Source organism: Castanea sativa, chromosome 6 (assembly GCF_040712315.1).
Source record: "Castanea sativa cultivar Marrone di Chiusa Pesio chromosome 6, ASM4071231v1".
Classification (NCBI taxonomy): domain Eukaryota; kingdom Viridiplantae; phylum Streptophyta; class Magnoliopsida; order Fagales; family Fagaceae; genus Castanea; species Castanea sativa.
The window spans coordinates 43,567,413-43,582,281 of NC_134018.1; the positions used below are offsets into that span (position 1 = coordinate 43,567,413).

At 38.6% G+C, this 14,869-nt stretch overlaps 1 protein-coding gene across 1 annotated transcript; it reads right to left on the reverse strand.

Annotated features, from left to right (window-relative positions):
- Positions 1-7,515: 7,515 nt before the first annotated feature.
- Positions 7,516-9,072, reverse strand: LOC142638929 (alcohol acyltransferase 9). Its single transcript, XM_075813006.1, has one exon. The coding sequence runs from the start codon at positions 8,912-8,914 to the stop codon at positions 7,601-7,603; it is 1,314 nt and encodes a 437-aa protein (XP_075669121.1). The 5' UTR covers positions 8,915-9,072; the 3' UTR covers positions 7,516-7,600.
- Positions 9,073-14,869: the final 5,797 nt, after the last annotated feature.

The window sequence follows — 14,869 nt, forward strand, 5'->3', positions numbered from 1 at the left end:
CATTTCTCAACAAGAAAAATGACAAGCATTTAGATCCAAAACACACACACACACACACACACACTATCAAAAGTATCTAAGAATATTGCGTGTTGTGTTTGAAAAATATCGCAAGATTACATAAGTGTCTACATGTTATGACAATTTGAGATATGAGAAAATCAATTTAACTCACACACAATTATAACTGCTTGATGGGGACTATCACCTTCGAGGTACATCTTTACAATCATATATAAAGCATTTTGATTCTTTTTGCTTTTATTTTTCTTTGCATTTTTTCTTTTAAGCATACCATGCATGGACATATAAGAGAGAGAGAGAGAGAGAGAGAGAGAGAGAGAGAGAGAGAGAGAGAAAGAGAGAGAGAGAAAGAGAAGAAATACCCAATGATGTTAAGCTTTTGAAATTGCACTTTTACTATGCCGAAGCATACAGATGTCATTTTATGATTGGCGGGCAACAATGGTGAGATGTCTATTTATCCATTTCTCTTAGGATTTTCTAGTCATTCCTGTAAAAAAAAGTGATACGAGTGTTTAGTACAAAAGATTACTTAATCTTACTCATCACAAACACGAGCCACAAAGCTCACTTACTTAATTGTGCACAGAGATGCTCATCTAAGCTACAAAAGATACAAAATTTAGAAAATTTTGTTTCAATGGCCATCCAAGGTACACTAGTACCAATGTACACAAAACACACACTGTTTTTGTATTATTCTGATTTTTCAATTTTTTTTATTTTTAAGTAAAAACAAAATAAAGCAAAACTGAAAACAAACAAACGAAAACATGTTAAACAAAGCAAAGCATAACACTATACTGACTCAAAACAAGAAAGTAAAACACACAAGTAGTGCATAATCAAAAAGAGAGGGAGAGGGAAAAGTGATTAAATCACTTAGAGCCTTTTTTTTCTTCCACATCTTGGAAAAACCTTTTCGTTTAGCAAACCCTTGATCCGGCGGTGAAAGGGAAGAATTGAAACCATTCAAGTTCAAAAGGAACATGAGGGCTCTGAGTAGATCTCCAAGAGGAGCAAAAGAGGATGAAAACTGATTCTGGTTTCCAGATGAGATCATACTCTTGTTCTGTTGAGTGGCTAACCATTTATGGCAATTAGGTCGAGTTTGTCCAGTCGCTCCACAGTGATGATAGAGATGCTGCTTCTTCTGTTTAGACTTTTGATAACTGCTCTTCTTAGCACTAGAGTTTTTAGTCTCTTTTTTATAAAGTTTAGGGGGTGTTCCTAAGATAGATTTACCCTTGTCTATATTCTCACTACCTATGAAAGTTTTTACATCATTGTTCTCAGATTTAATGTTATTAGCAGGAGAAACAAACACAGTAATACCGGAAGAAGCAATATTAGGAGAAGAGAAATCATACCTCAAACTGGTTCAATCAAAAATAGATTTCTGAAGGCTAAGCATCTTATCAAGCGTTGCACTTAAAGTCCTCTCCAACTGAGTTCTGACTTGGAACAACTCTACCTCAAGCTTCTTGCTCTTCTCAACCAATAAATTGTTCTCAAATCTCAATGCTCCAATAGTCTGATTTGTTTAATCAAACTTCATGGAGATTTCTTCTCGTTCAAGCTTCACGTCACTGAGTTTTTTGGTGGCCAACCTATACAATTTCTCATGCTTTTCGGAGACTTTGTACAATTTAGCATAGTATGTAGGGATGTTATATTGTTCATCCATCTTCTCAAATTTAGACTCCACCAAGTCCTCTTCTTCATCCACTTCTTCAACAATCCCCTCAGTAGGATTTATAGTGGCAGTGAATGCATTCAGGATTCCATCATCCTCATTATCCAAATCATCCTCAGGTTTGGTGTCGCTCAAAGTAGCAGCGAGTGCCTTGCTTTTCCCAATGGTCTTGAGTTACGTTGGGCACTCTTGTTTCATGTGTATAAAGCCTTGACACCCAAAGCACTTTGGTCCTGAGGGAACAGTGTACTGACCACCATCCCTAGCATCCTTCTTCCCTTTATCTTAGCTCTTGAATTGTGAAGAACTGGATTACTTTCGGTCCTTCTCAAATCCTTTAGTATTGGCATTCTTCATAAACTTTTTGAACTGCCTTGTAATGTAGGATTTCATTTTAGAATCTTCATCATCAGAAGACTCATCTGTGTTACTGCTCTTGGCCTTTAATGCCATGCTTTTACCCTTACTAGATTTTCCAATCCTTGTTAAACCCAACCCATAGGTCTGCAGATTGCCAACCAGCTCTGCAAAAGGAATTTTGTCAATATCCTTTAATTCCTCAATTGTGGTGATCTTGGCATTGAATCTCTCAGATAGAAATTTGAGCACCTTTCTAACAATCTTGGGTTTGGGAATAGTTTCTCTAAGATTAAAGGCTGAGTTCACTATGTCCTTGAGCTTGGCATAGAACTCATCGAACGACTCATCCTCTTCCATCTTGATCTCTTCAAAACTTGTAGTAAGCCTCTGAAGTTTTGAATCATTGACAGCCTTAGTTCCTTTATAGGCTGTCTGGAGGATGGTCCATGCTTCCTTTGCAGTTTCAGTAGAGAATATCTTCTTAAACTCCTCATTCATGACAGCACTGAATAAAGTATTCACTGCCCTGCTGTTGAAATTAGCCGCTTTGATCTTTGCATCATTCTAATCAGCCAGCGCTTTCTTAGGCTTGGTCCAACCTAGCTCTACAGCTTGCCACACTTTTTCATCTAATGACTACAAGAAAGCTCTCATGCGTACTTTCCAGTATGCATAGTTAGTGCCATCAAATAAAGGAGATATAATTAACGATTGTTCTCTATCTGTGACAACATGAGTCAATGGATCACATAGCAAAGATTAATACTAATCAGAGTGTGCCTGCTTTGATACTACTTGATAGGCCAAAAATGTATTGATCTCTTGTGATAAATTAACCAATTAATTAGCCAAGTTAATTAATTAATTCAATTAATATGCAATACGTGTGGTAACTCAAACAAATCACCAACTAAGTTAAATGCAGCAGAAAATGAAGTTGACACGATGATTTGTTTACTAATGGGGAAAACCTCCAAGGCAAAAACCCAACTAGGTGATTTTAAGGCCATCATTTCCGAGAATCAACTATTATCACAACAAGCGGTTACGAGTAAAGGAATTTCAGTATCTTATACCAACCTACAGTTGAACTTTTACCCCAATACACAATTAGACTTGTTCAGTAGTGACAATCTCTCCTTTTCAATGCACGACTCCTAGTACGTGAATAACCAATCGATGCATGGATCCAAGTACATGATTAACTACCAACTTAATAAGGATTTTTGCTGAAAAGTTTTTCAGTTCATCAACACGATGAAGATCACGAAGTTCCTTGGTCACAAAATCCTACGACGTACAAACGCAACAGCTTCTTTAAGAGAAAGACGAATTAAGGCAAATTGTCTCTGGTCACAATATGCTTGAATAAAACCTTTGCATCAAGTTTCATCAATTGAGACGGCCCTTAAAATAATCCTTATATATGTTTAGGGTTGTGAGAAAAGAAAGCCTAAACACATACACATGGATATGTGTGAAATCAGATCTAAAAAACTGATCTTTGTAAATCTCAATAGATAGGTTATCTATCGAGCAGCTGTCGAGTATCGGGCTAAAACTGCCTTTTAAACCTCGATAGATGTCATTTGTCAAGTGAGCTATCAAGCTTTAAAATTATGCATTTCTTCACTTATTTCTTGAACAGATTTGCATGACTATAACCCTTGACTTGAACAACATGTTTCTTGAAGACTTAAACCATCCTAGATCTACCTAATTACAAGTAAAGTGCGTTTTGTCAAATGATTAGCCAATTCTAAGTAGCATATGTTCTTAACATGATTCACATATGACCTAACAAGTGCCAACCATGTTGTCACACCTGATCCAAGCTTGCATAGCTAAGGGAGAAGACACTAATGGCGATAAGAGAGTTAGAGCACCATCAATGAATCCCAACTTATTCTTGGTAAGCAAAGCTTTCCTCATAGCTCGAGCCCATGTTGAGTAATTTTTTCCTACAATCAGGGGCTGTGTAACAAGAACTGTGCTTGGACTCTCTGTGTGGTGCAAGAACAAGGGATCATTCATTGGTAAGTCTTGCAAAGAAGAAGAAGGTGCATTCTCTATTGCAGAACCATTTGTAGTTGCAGCGGAAGCCATTGTTGGCAAGAATAAGAGAAATTTTCTTAAAAGAAAGAGAGTTTTCTCGAGAAAATTGAGAGAAAGTGTAAAACCCTAGAAAAATTTAGGAATTTGCTCTGATACCATATTAGAAAACTGAGGGAAAACTTTCTGAATTGAATTAATCAGAAAAATGTACAGCTTATATACAATCAGAGAAGCTAAAACAGAGAAGAAACTAACTGCTAAGGTGAAAAACTAACTAACTAACTTCACACGTGTGTAACCACATATAAACAACCTTTCTCCCGTGTCATAACTAACTCAACTGATAAATACAAAACAAAGCTACATACAGTTTAATCCCTTAAGCTACTTGTCATTTCTCTGTTGTTTGTTTTCTTCTTTCTTCAATTTTGCAGCTTTCCTTGTTGCTGATTCTGTCAAGATGACTTCATGCTTCTCATGATTCTTCCTTGCATTCTGATAGTATTTAGAGTAATGTCTTTGTTCCACACACTTTCATACACTAAAAAATAGCACTGATTTCAGTGCAATTTTCACGTGGGTAAAGACGTGTGAAATAGAATTTCTCTAGTCCTTAATAATTAATATGAGAGAAAAGATGGATGGGATTTTATTAGTAATTTATCCTCGGTCTCGTGTACATTATAAATTAACCATATAACATTTAATTTAGAAGGATAGTTCGTTATTGGTATCAATTCAAAACGATTATAATCAGAAAGGCAATCATGGAGATCGTGTCAGTAATTTTATTATTGAGGGTGATGCATCACAGGTGGTTGAAACTTGAAGCCATTCAGATGAAAAACATATTAAAAAACATTCTTATGATCATGCAAGTGAAAGAGTTGTGCTATTCATCTGAATCATATGGTTTTGTAAGCATTGTGATGCTGTTAGGGCCTGTTACTTTGTTACTCGAGTCATGTAAAATGGCTCATAGTCCATGATTTTGTAGGGCCGGCCTATTATTCCAAGTTTATTCTCGATCTCGTTGCTCGACTTAAATTGCTTGTTTAATATATAGAAGTTGTTCACATGAATTAGCTTATGTTGATCAAACAAATTATTGGACACAAAGTCGAATTTATTTGTCTGGTAGAGAAAAAGAAATAAAGGAATTAACCTTCAAATATTAGGGCATATAAGTCTAAAAATTGTGTTTCAGAAACACAAATAGAGATTAAATAAATATAGAAAAAGGGAAAAAATTCAAAGATTTAATGTTGGACTATGATGTCAACTGTCAAGACTTAAGTGGTGCATATCAAAAGAGCTAGGCAATACTATTTTACTTTTTCAAGTAGAATTCCTCTGAAAGGTCACTGAAGGTGTCCTGATCATTGTCCATTCGTCAAAAAAAGGGGTCCTGCTTTATCATCATACGCACAAGCAAGTCAGACTGTGAGTTCACCATGCTATAACCATATATAGCAGCAGAGTATGAATTCATGGCTAACCAAAGGAATAATGTGAGGTTCAATCCATGTAAATATGTTGTATTGTATCCATGGGCATTGTGGTCAGATTTAGTACTTATGGGCCACGCAACAGTAAAGCCCATTTCATTTGGGAAACTCAACCCTAGAGATTTGGAGTGCTCGGACCAATGGCCCCAACCTAAAAGGGAAAGGGGTTGACTGCCTGTCTATCCAGTGTTTTATCAGCTTATTCAGGATATTAGCCGAAAGAGAGAGAGGCCCAAACCCATATTTAGAACCCAGGAAGAAAATCCAAGCGGAAAGAGAATGGATGTTTATAGGCCCATCTCTCTTACAATAAGTTGTCCAACAAGTAAAGTTGTAGACGGAATAATTAATACATCCATTAATAAAACAAAAATCCTAAAAATGTAGAGAACTTGAAAAAGCCTAACAGATGGTTGGGAGCTGGTTGAGAGTTCTATGACTTGGAAGGAGTCTCCTTTGAACAAAACAAAAGTGTGTTGGTGGTGCACTACCAACTTGAGGGCCAAAAGGGCAGCTTGGGTTTCACCAATCAAAGGAATCAAAGGACCTATAGCAGGCAAAAAGGAGGCCTACCACATCATTTCTATCAATATCACCAACCATGAAAAAGGCAGGTCAGAAAGCAATGTCGAAAGTTATTTTCATCAAACCTACTAGAGGATGCCATGAAGAAGCCATGGGGTACTTCAAGTCTGTCAATGCTATGAGGTGCTCTTAATAGAGCTTGTTGATGGATTTTGCTGCATATCTAGGCTCTGTAGTGATGCGTGAAACAAAAAAATAAAAGAAAATCGGATCAGCCAAATGTGGTCAATATGTATAGAGATAAAATGAGTGAAATTATGGTTATCCTCTTCAAGTATTTTAATGAATTTGGAAGGATTGATCAAGTGTACATTTTAAATGTCACTGGTGGACATGGATCCTAACTTTGAAAGGTTGAGAGGCCCGATTGTGAGTGAAATAATGGTAATGGTGAAAGGGCATTGAATGATGAGGCGCTATGATGATTTTAAATGGTGCTCGATGGATCTTTTACTAGTTTGTTATAGTGTGTAACTCGTGCATACACAAAAACATTAAATAGTATTAATAAAATTGGAGAAATCGAAGAACTTCATTTGTATTTGTTTGATAAATTTCACTATTGATCTTTTTTTAAATGTGTGCTAATGATGAGTTTATCTGAAATGATTGTCCATAATTACTCCAATCACATCAAAATATGGACTTTCTCATTTGCCTGCTTGAGGCATTGGAGGGCTTCAATTCCTTGCATATGTGGCAGGCAGGGGGGTCTATATACCAAGTCCTTATCAGCCTGCGGCAAATTAAGTACATCTTTTTTTATTTTAACAATGTCATAGGGGAATCAAGTTTTCAAAATCTAGAAATCAAATGGGGATTTTCTTGACCATGTTGTCATAGTTGCTAAGAAGAGCATTTTTTTCCCCCAAATATTAAACTGTTTAGACTCATGGAGCATGTGAACTGATCATGGTGCGCTATTCACTGCTTAATTTCAAGGCAATAGTAAATACACCAGCAAATGCTTTTGGCATAAATTAAAAAAGCCAAGATGCTCTTGAACATTGTACTTAGCCAAAGGCAGATCTAGTCAAATAAACAAGTCGTGGGGAAAACAAATAATAAACAAAGATTGATTAGAACCTACACAATGTTCCACTAAAAATTGAAGAGCTTCTTGGCAATGCTGAAGTGTCATCAAGTAAAAGGTTAGACACACAAATTATTAACTTTGGGTGTGTGAATGTGATCAATCACCACGTTGGTTTGAAAGAGAAATTAAAAGGTTCATAGTATGGAACTAATTGGTAATTACGCTCTTGCCTCTTGGACCAAAGTTGGGGATTTTAGGAATCAAATTTATATTAAAAAAAAAGAGGTCAAACTAATAACAAAAAGTCAATGTGATGAAATTACAATCCAGTGCTTCTCACATGTATGGATTTCGGACCAAGTAATTGTACTTGTCAACGCCACTAGTGGGGACAGCAACCATTACTTTCACTGCGTCCCTTTGATCAAACACCGGTAATAACAAACAGTACCTATCACAGCAAATGGGTCCCACATGAATAGGTCTTCCTAACCCAAAGTCAACCTTTTCTAAACCCAGCCTTGACCATTGTGACACGATGAGTACACCCACTGAGTCAGGACTCGCTCTCGACTCGCGCACCGATTCCACCACGCTTTTCACGTACTCGGTGTCCACTCTATCTTTGGCTCTTTTGATTAACGTTGTGGCATAGCCCAACCCCTTTTCGACTAGGTCTTTCACGCTGGTTTGTGTGCACCCTAGTACGAACGCGTTGCCATAGTACCCACTGGGTAGACTCGGCTTGACTCGGTTACGAATGTTTACGCTGAACAGTACCTTCAGAACTTGGTTTGAAGGTAAATTTAAAGCCCTCGCCCAGCTCCTCCACACGTGGGCTGAGAGAACCTCGAATGACGTGTATGATAAGTCACTGGGTCGACTCGTGGAAGTAGCTAAAGTCTTGAGCTCGTTGAGGCTTACCTTATCGAAAATGACTGAGGTGGGAGCGAGTCTTTCGTTGGAGAACCGATTCATGAACCCACAAAGGTCCGGGACTCGGTTGAACTCGGGGTGACTCACTGAGTTATCGGGTGGATTCCTCACCGGGTCGAAAAGATGGCGATCCCACACGGGTTTAGGTCTCAACTCGGCGAGCCCGCGATTCCCAGAAGCCAACTCGGCGAACGAGTTGAGAAACTCGGCGCTGCCAATTCCGTCACACAAACAATGGTTGATTCCAACACCCACAGCCGCCGAGCCATCTTTTAGCCACGTCAGCTGGACGACAAGAGGTGGGGCCCCTTTGAGAACATCTGCCACGTAGACAGACAGCAATTTCCTCCACTGGGTCACATATTTCGGTGCCTTCTCGAACTCACTAACCGTGAACCGATCAGACATTGCTTCGATGAACAACGCACCCTGGGCTCGACACACAACCTCTAGGCTCGAACCGTCAGGCTTAGCCCTGACTCGACCGGCAAAAGGGTAGTATGGAACCAAGGCTTTAGCCAGTGCACCCTTAATACGTGCAGTGATCACACCTTGGTCTAGACCGGTACTACTAGCCCTATACACAAAGAGGTACTCAATAGTGAAACGAAGGAAGAGCTGGGAATCAATAGGTGAAAGAGTGAGAACACGAGGTGGTGTTGGCTCAAAGGGTGTGACCAAAACAGCCTCTTTGACATGGACAGAGCTACCCATATTGTTGTTGTTGCTGCTGTTGGGGTTGTGCTTTTTAGACTGTAGATTTTGAGAGAATGAAATGAAAATTTTGTGCCGGTTTTTTTTTGGAGTGTTGTAGTGGGGTTATATGATGTGGAAGGGTATGAACGTTTGGGGTCCCTTATAAGCAACACACACTTTTTTTTTTTTCTTTTTCTTTTTTTTTCACACAAACAAATTATAAAAAAAAAAAAAAAAACTGGCTGATAAAAAATAATGGGGGGATTGAGGAGGCACACACAATGCACTAGTAGTATTATTGTTAGTGACCCCATGTGTATCTTTTCTTGGTCTAACTGTGAAAGATTTGGGCCAAGATTCTCAGGGCATTGCTTTATGGGAAAAAATGAATATCAAAACAAAATATTAACAGCTTGGCAATGCTTTCTGTCTGTTCGGCGGAGTGATAGATAGATATAGATACCACTCTCTCTCTCTCTATAATATATTTTTTTGGCTAGGTATCTTATAACTTTTCTTTGTTTATAAGCCTACCATATTTTAATCTTCACAACTTTTAACCTAGAGTTGTAGGCATAATTACCGATGTAGTGTTTTTTGATTAATGTTTATAAAAAAAGGCATAATAGTGGTGAATTTATATAAAAATAATGTTACTCCAATGATGCATAATAGCGGTGAATCTCATAAACTATCAACGTAGAATTGTTGATATGATAATTTTTACTATTATTGATGTAGTATTTTGTGATTAATAGTTGTAAAAAGGATGCACGGTGAATTTGTATAAAAATAATGTTACTTAGATTACTATAATTTAAACACTTCAAAAGATAAAGAAAATTATTGGGTTGTAGCAATAATTTTTCCTTCTAAACTCTTTATCTTCAAAGAAAGCTCTCTTACTTCAATTTGGAGTAGACATTCATGCCATCATGTGTCAATTTTTATATATATTAGGAAATGATGGACGTGGAGATTGATAGTTCGATACCTGTTGAGTATCTTTCACAAAAAGAGTGATACATTATGAGTTGTACAACTATTATATGTGAAACCTGGTTGTGTGGATGAAGATGATGAGAACCTTTTTTGAGTGGGGTCTATGTAGTAGAGGGGTAGATGAGATTGCAGGAAGGAATTAGCTTTGGTGTATTGTCCATGGGACATTCAGTGGAGCCGAACTTGCTATATCGTATTGATTTGAAACCGTATTTTTCGATGATGCAGAGCTTGATGTAAGATAGTACCATGTGAAATTGAACTAGGATGTGGGTTATCAAAGTTTCTGGACCTTAATGATGGACCCCTTATTGCTCAGCTTAATACATAGTTGTCTTTAATAATTGAAACAATTTAAATCAGAAGAAATAGTTGTTAAGAAAATTGGGGTTTTCGATTATTTATTGTTACAATCATTATTGTAAGGATGAGAATCGGTTGACAACCCAATAAGTTTGGACAATGACACAACAGGCTCACAACAATAAATTTATTAAAGAGTAGGTCTAATATTAAACGTTCAGTGAGTCTAGTAAAAATTACTACGAGTTTGTTTAATCTTAGAATGAACGACAATAACAAGTTGAAAAGAATCCTCGATCAAACCTGAAGATGGTATGTTCTTGTATATATCTTTCAGACTTATACAAATATTTAAGTTCTTGGTTACAAAGAGGTTTTTCTCTCTTCTTTTTCTGTGATCCCCCTTCTGTAAGGGAATCCTTTCCCTTTTGTACTCCTTCCCCTCTACTCATCTTAGCCTTCCACTTGTTGATTAAGTAACTAATCTCCTTGATTCTTGTCTCATTAGAACTTTCTTGAAGTCTTTGGTGGGTAGTTGATTAGGTGCAGAGTATTCAATGCGGTGATAACAACTTTATTCCCAGATATTTCTCAATTTCCTATTGACTCTCCTCTCTCCAAAGCTTATCCTCCTTTCAAGCATGGTTGTCTCCTTCCCAATACTTGTTGGGTGATTGAATTTCAAGCTTTCACTCTGTTTCCCGAGAAGGTTTGTCTCCTTAGACAACAGCACCTGCTTGCCCTGACCAGCTTTCGTCCTTGGCCTGATAACCTACTTGCCTTTACTAATACTTGTTTGTTATCGGACTCTTTGACGCCCTTGGGTGCGGCCCACAGCCCAATACCCTTATCCGAGTTATTTATCCCTACAATTATAATTAGTTTTTGTCTTTTGCCGGAACATTATAATTAGTTATTAATTGTTGGTTGCATTATCCCAGTTATTTAGATAAGCGTGGTCAGCCAATCTACATGGTTGTTGCCTTGTTATGTTCATTCGGTCAAATAGCTAAACTCCCATTTCCATTTTTAAGTCATTTACAATCTTACAAAAATGAATGATGCTATTGAGTATCTATGAATCATAATGATGTGGCGCATTGAATTTGGCCATGTTTCTTAGCTCAACGAAGAGAGGACTAAGCCGAATTGACTTGCGAACCAACCCAGCCAACAATTTCTATAGAAAGATGATGAATATCACGAGATTAATTTTCAAAACCCTATATATCATTGGGCATCTCTCTCCAATTTGATTTGATTTTTTTTTTTTTTTTGGTGCTGAATTTGAATCCTATTTGAATAGTGAGTAATTTGATTTGTAATGTGGGACAATTACAATTTTCTCTTATAAGGGTTATGTTAGTAGATATCAATGTAAGTTATGCACAAAAAAACCTAACAATATATTTCTCTTTAAGATTATAGAATAGACCTTACATTTGGGGACTTAAGAATAGGAGAGTTCTGTTATTCAACTTAACTTGAAACATTTATGTAGCTCAAATAATTCGTAAAGGTTTTTACTTTTAATAAAGCAGCAAGTACTACAGCTAGTATTATATTTTTTTATTGATTTCTCATTAAAAAAAATTGCAACTATTGAAAACTGATGGGACTGACGAAATCAACTACTGACGAGATTAACTGACGACGAGACTAAAGGCATCTGATGGGACTGACGAGACTACTCTCTGAGACGAGCTTAAACAAGTATACACGTCACTGACGAGGATAGCAGGATCATTCAATGCCACCAATAATATCCCGGACGGTTACAGAACCAGCTGGACGAACCGTTGAAGGCATATTAAAACCCCATTACTCAGCAAGAAGCGTTACTAAAAGAGGCATTAAAGCTACAATAACTGCCACAACGGCTAGAATCTAGAACAACATATATAAAGCCCACGCATTGCCAACAAAAGGTACGAACACAGTCACAAGATATCCCTAATCATTCTTATAGTCTATTATTATAAACTCCCTTGTACTAACTTTGGCATCGAAGGCGTTGTGGCAGGCACCACACCGGTGACCATTCCGGAGAATTTCTTCTTCCGCCGCGACACAAGCAGACCTCTAGTCCCGTCTGGACGACCTCACTACGACTGACGAACTCGTGATTCATCAATCTGGTCCTGTCTGGACGACCTCACTACAACTGACGAACCCGTGTTTCATCAGTTTGGCGCTGTCTGTGGGGACGATGTTCCCGTACTACGATCCGAAAGCGCAATTCCTACCAACTTCGATATCCAGATGGAGTCCAACCAAGACTCAGCAGCCTTGGCTCAGCAAGTTCAAGCTTTTGCGGCCACTGTGGAAGAGCTCACCAAGCAGAATCAGGAGATGAGACAACAGCTTCAGCATAAGAAGAATTGGTCTAGAGTTGTCCAAGAGGATGAAGGAGACAGTCATGGGAGAAGCGATCGACGAAGGACCACTACTCCAGACGAACAAAATTCTGATCTTCTTCAAGAGATGAGGAAAGAGATGGACGAACTGAGAAATGCTATTAAGGAGAAGACAGATCAGAGCCTAGATAGAATGGTTAGGGCAACAAATTCTCCTTTCTCCGTGGCAGTCTTGGAACGACCAGTGCCGGCGAAGTTTCGGTTGCCTCAGCTTGAACATTTTGACGGGCTTAAGGACCCCCAAGATCACCTTAATACCTTCAAGACAACATTAGGCCTCCAACAACCCCCTGATGAAATAATGTGTCGTTCCTTCCCTACCACACTTAAGGGAGCTGCAAGAGAGTGGTTCATAAAGTTGCCAACCTCATCCATTGATAGCTTCGAACAGTTGAGTAGCGCCTTTCTGCGCCATTTCGTCGGAGGGCAACGTCCTAAGAGACCAGCAGACCACCTACTCACTGTTAAGCAACGGGAGAAAGAAACCTTGCGGTCATACGTAAAACGCTTTACCCGAGAAACCCTAGAAGTGGACGACGCTGATGACAAAGTACAGCTGACAACCTTTAAAGCAGGGCTGAAGTCTAGAGAGTTTGTGGTGTCGCTGGCAAAAAATCCACCTAAGACGATGGCAGAAATGCTCTTAAAGGCGCAAAAGTACATGAATGCTGAGGATGCGCTAGCCGACATTAAAGATATGGAGAAAACAGAAGAAAGGGGAAAGAGGGAGGACGAACGTAAAGGACGAAAGAGGGAGCGTTCAGATCGTCGGTTTACTGACGAAGACAAAAGATCATCGAAAATGGCTAGGTAATAAGATTCCGCCTTGACGGATGTACATTACTGACGAAGCCAAAAGATCATAGAAAATGGCTAGGTAATAAGATTCCGCCTTGACGGATGTACATTACTGACGAAGCCAAAAGATCATCGAAAATGGCTAGGTAATAAGATTCCGCCTTGACGGATGTACATTACCGACGAAGTCAGTAATAAGATTCCGCCTTGACGGATGTACATTACTGACGAAGCCAGAAGATCATAAAAAATGGCTAGGTAATAAGATTCCGCTTTGACGGATGTACATTACCGACGAAGCCAAAAGATCATCGAGAATGGCTAGGTAATAAGATTCCGCCTTGACGGATGTACATTACCGACGAAGTAAGTAATAAGATTCCGCCTAGACGGATGTACATTACTGATGAAGCCTCGTGATAAGATTTCGCCTAGATGGATGTACATTACTGACGTAGCCTCGTGATAAGATTCCGCCTAGATGGATGTACACTACTGACGTAGCCAAAAAATTATTATTAAAAAAAAAAAAAAAACCCTTTCATCTTCTATGGTCGTCATGGAACATCATGACGACCACAGAATCCGGGGGCATCTGATGGGACTGACGAAATCAACTACTGACGAGACTAAGGCATCTGATGGGACTGACGAGATTAACTGACGACGAGACTAAAGGCATCTGATGGGACTGACGAGACTACTCTCTGAGACGAGCTTAAACAAGTATACACGTCACTAACGAGGATAGCAGGATCATTCAATGCCACCAATAATATCCCGGACGGTTACAGAACCAGCTGGACGAACCGTTGAAGGCATATTAAAACCCCATTACTCAGCAAGAAGCGTTACTAAAAGAGGCATTAAAGCCACAATAACTGCCACAACGGCTAGAATCTAGAACAACATATATAAAGCCCACGCATTGCCAACAGAAGGTACGAACACAGTCACAAGATATCCCTAATCATTCTTATAGTCTATTATTATAAACTCCCTTGTACTAACTTTGGCATCGGAGGCGTTGTGGCAGGCACCACACCGGTGACCATTCCGGAGAATTTCTTCTTCCGCCGCGACACAAGCAGACCTCTAGTCCCATCTGGACGACCTCACTACGACTGACGAACTCGTGATTCATCAATCTGGTCCCGTCTGGACGACCTCACTACAACTGACGAACCCGTGTTTCATCAAAAACGAATTTTAAAAAAGAAGTAAAATTACAACGCCCTCACCAACTTTGGTGTTTTCTTTAAAGCATTTACAAAATAATTTTACTTTTTAAGGAAAACTCAGTATTAATTGGCAAAAAATATATAACAAGCATTTCGAAAATGAACATAAAAATTAACAATGTAGATGATAAGTAAGTTTCAGATTCATTGGAATTCTTTTCATTTTTTTTGGAGGGGGTACAAATACAATACAGATTAGTTAGTACTAAATT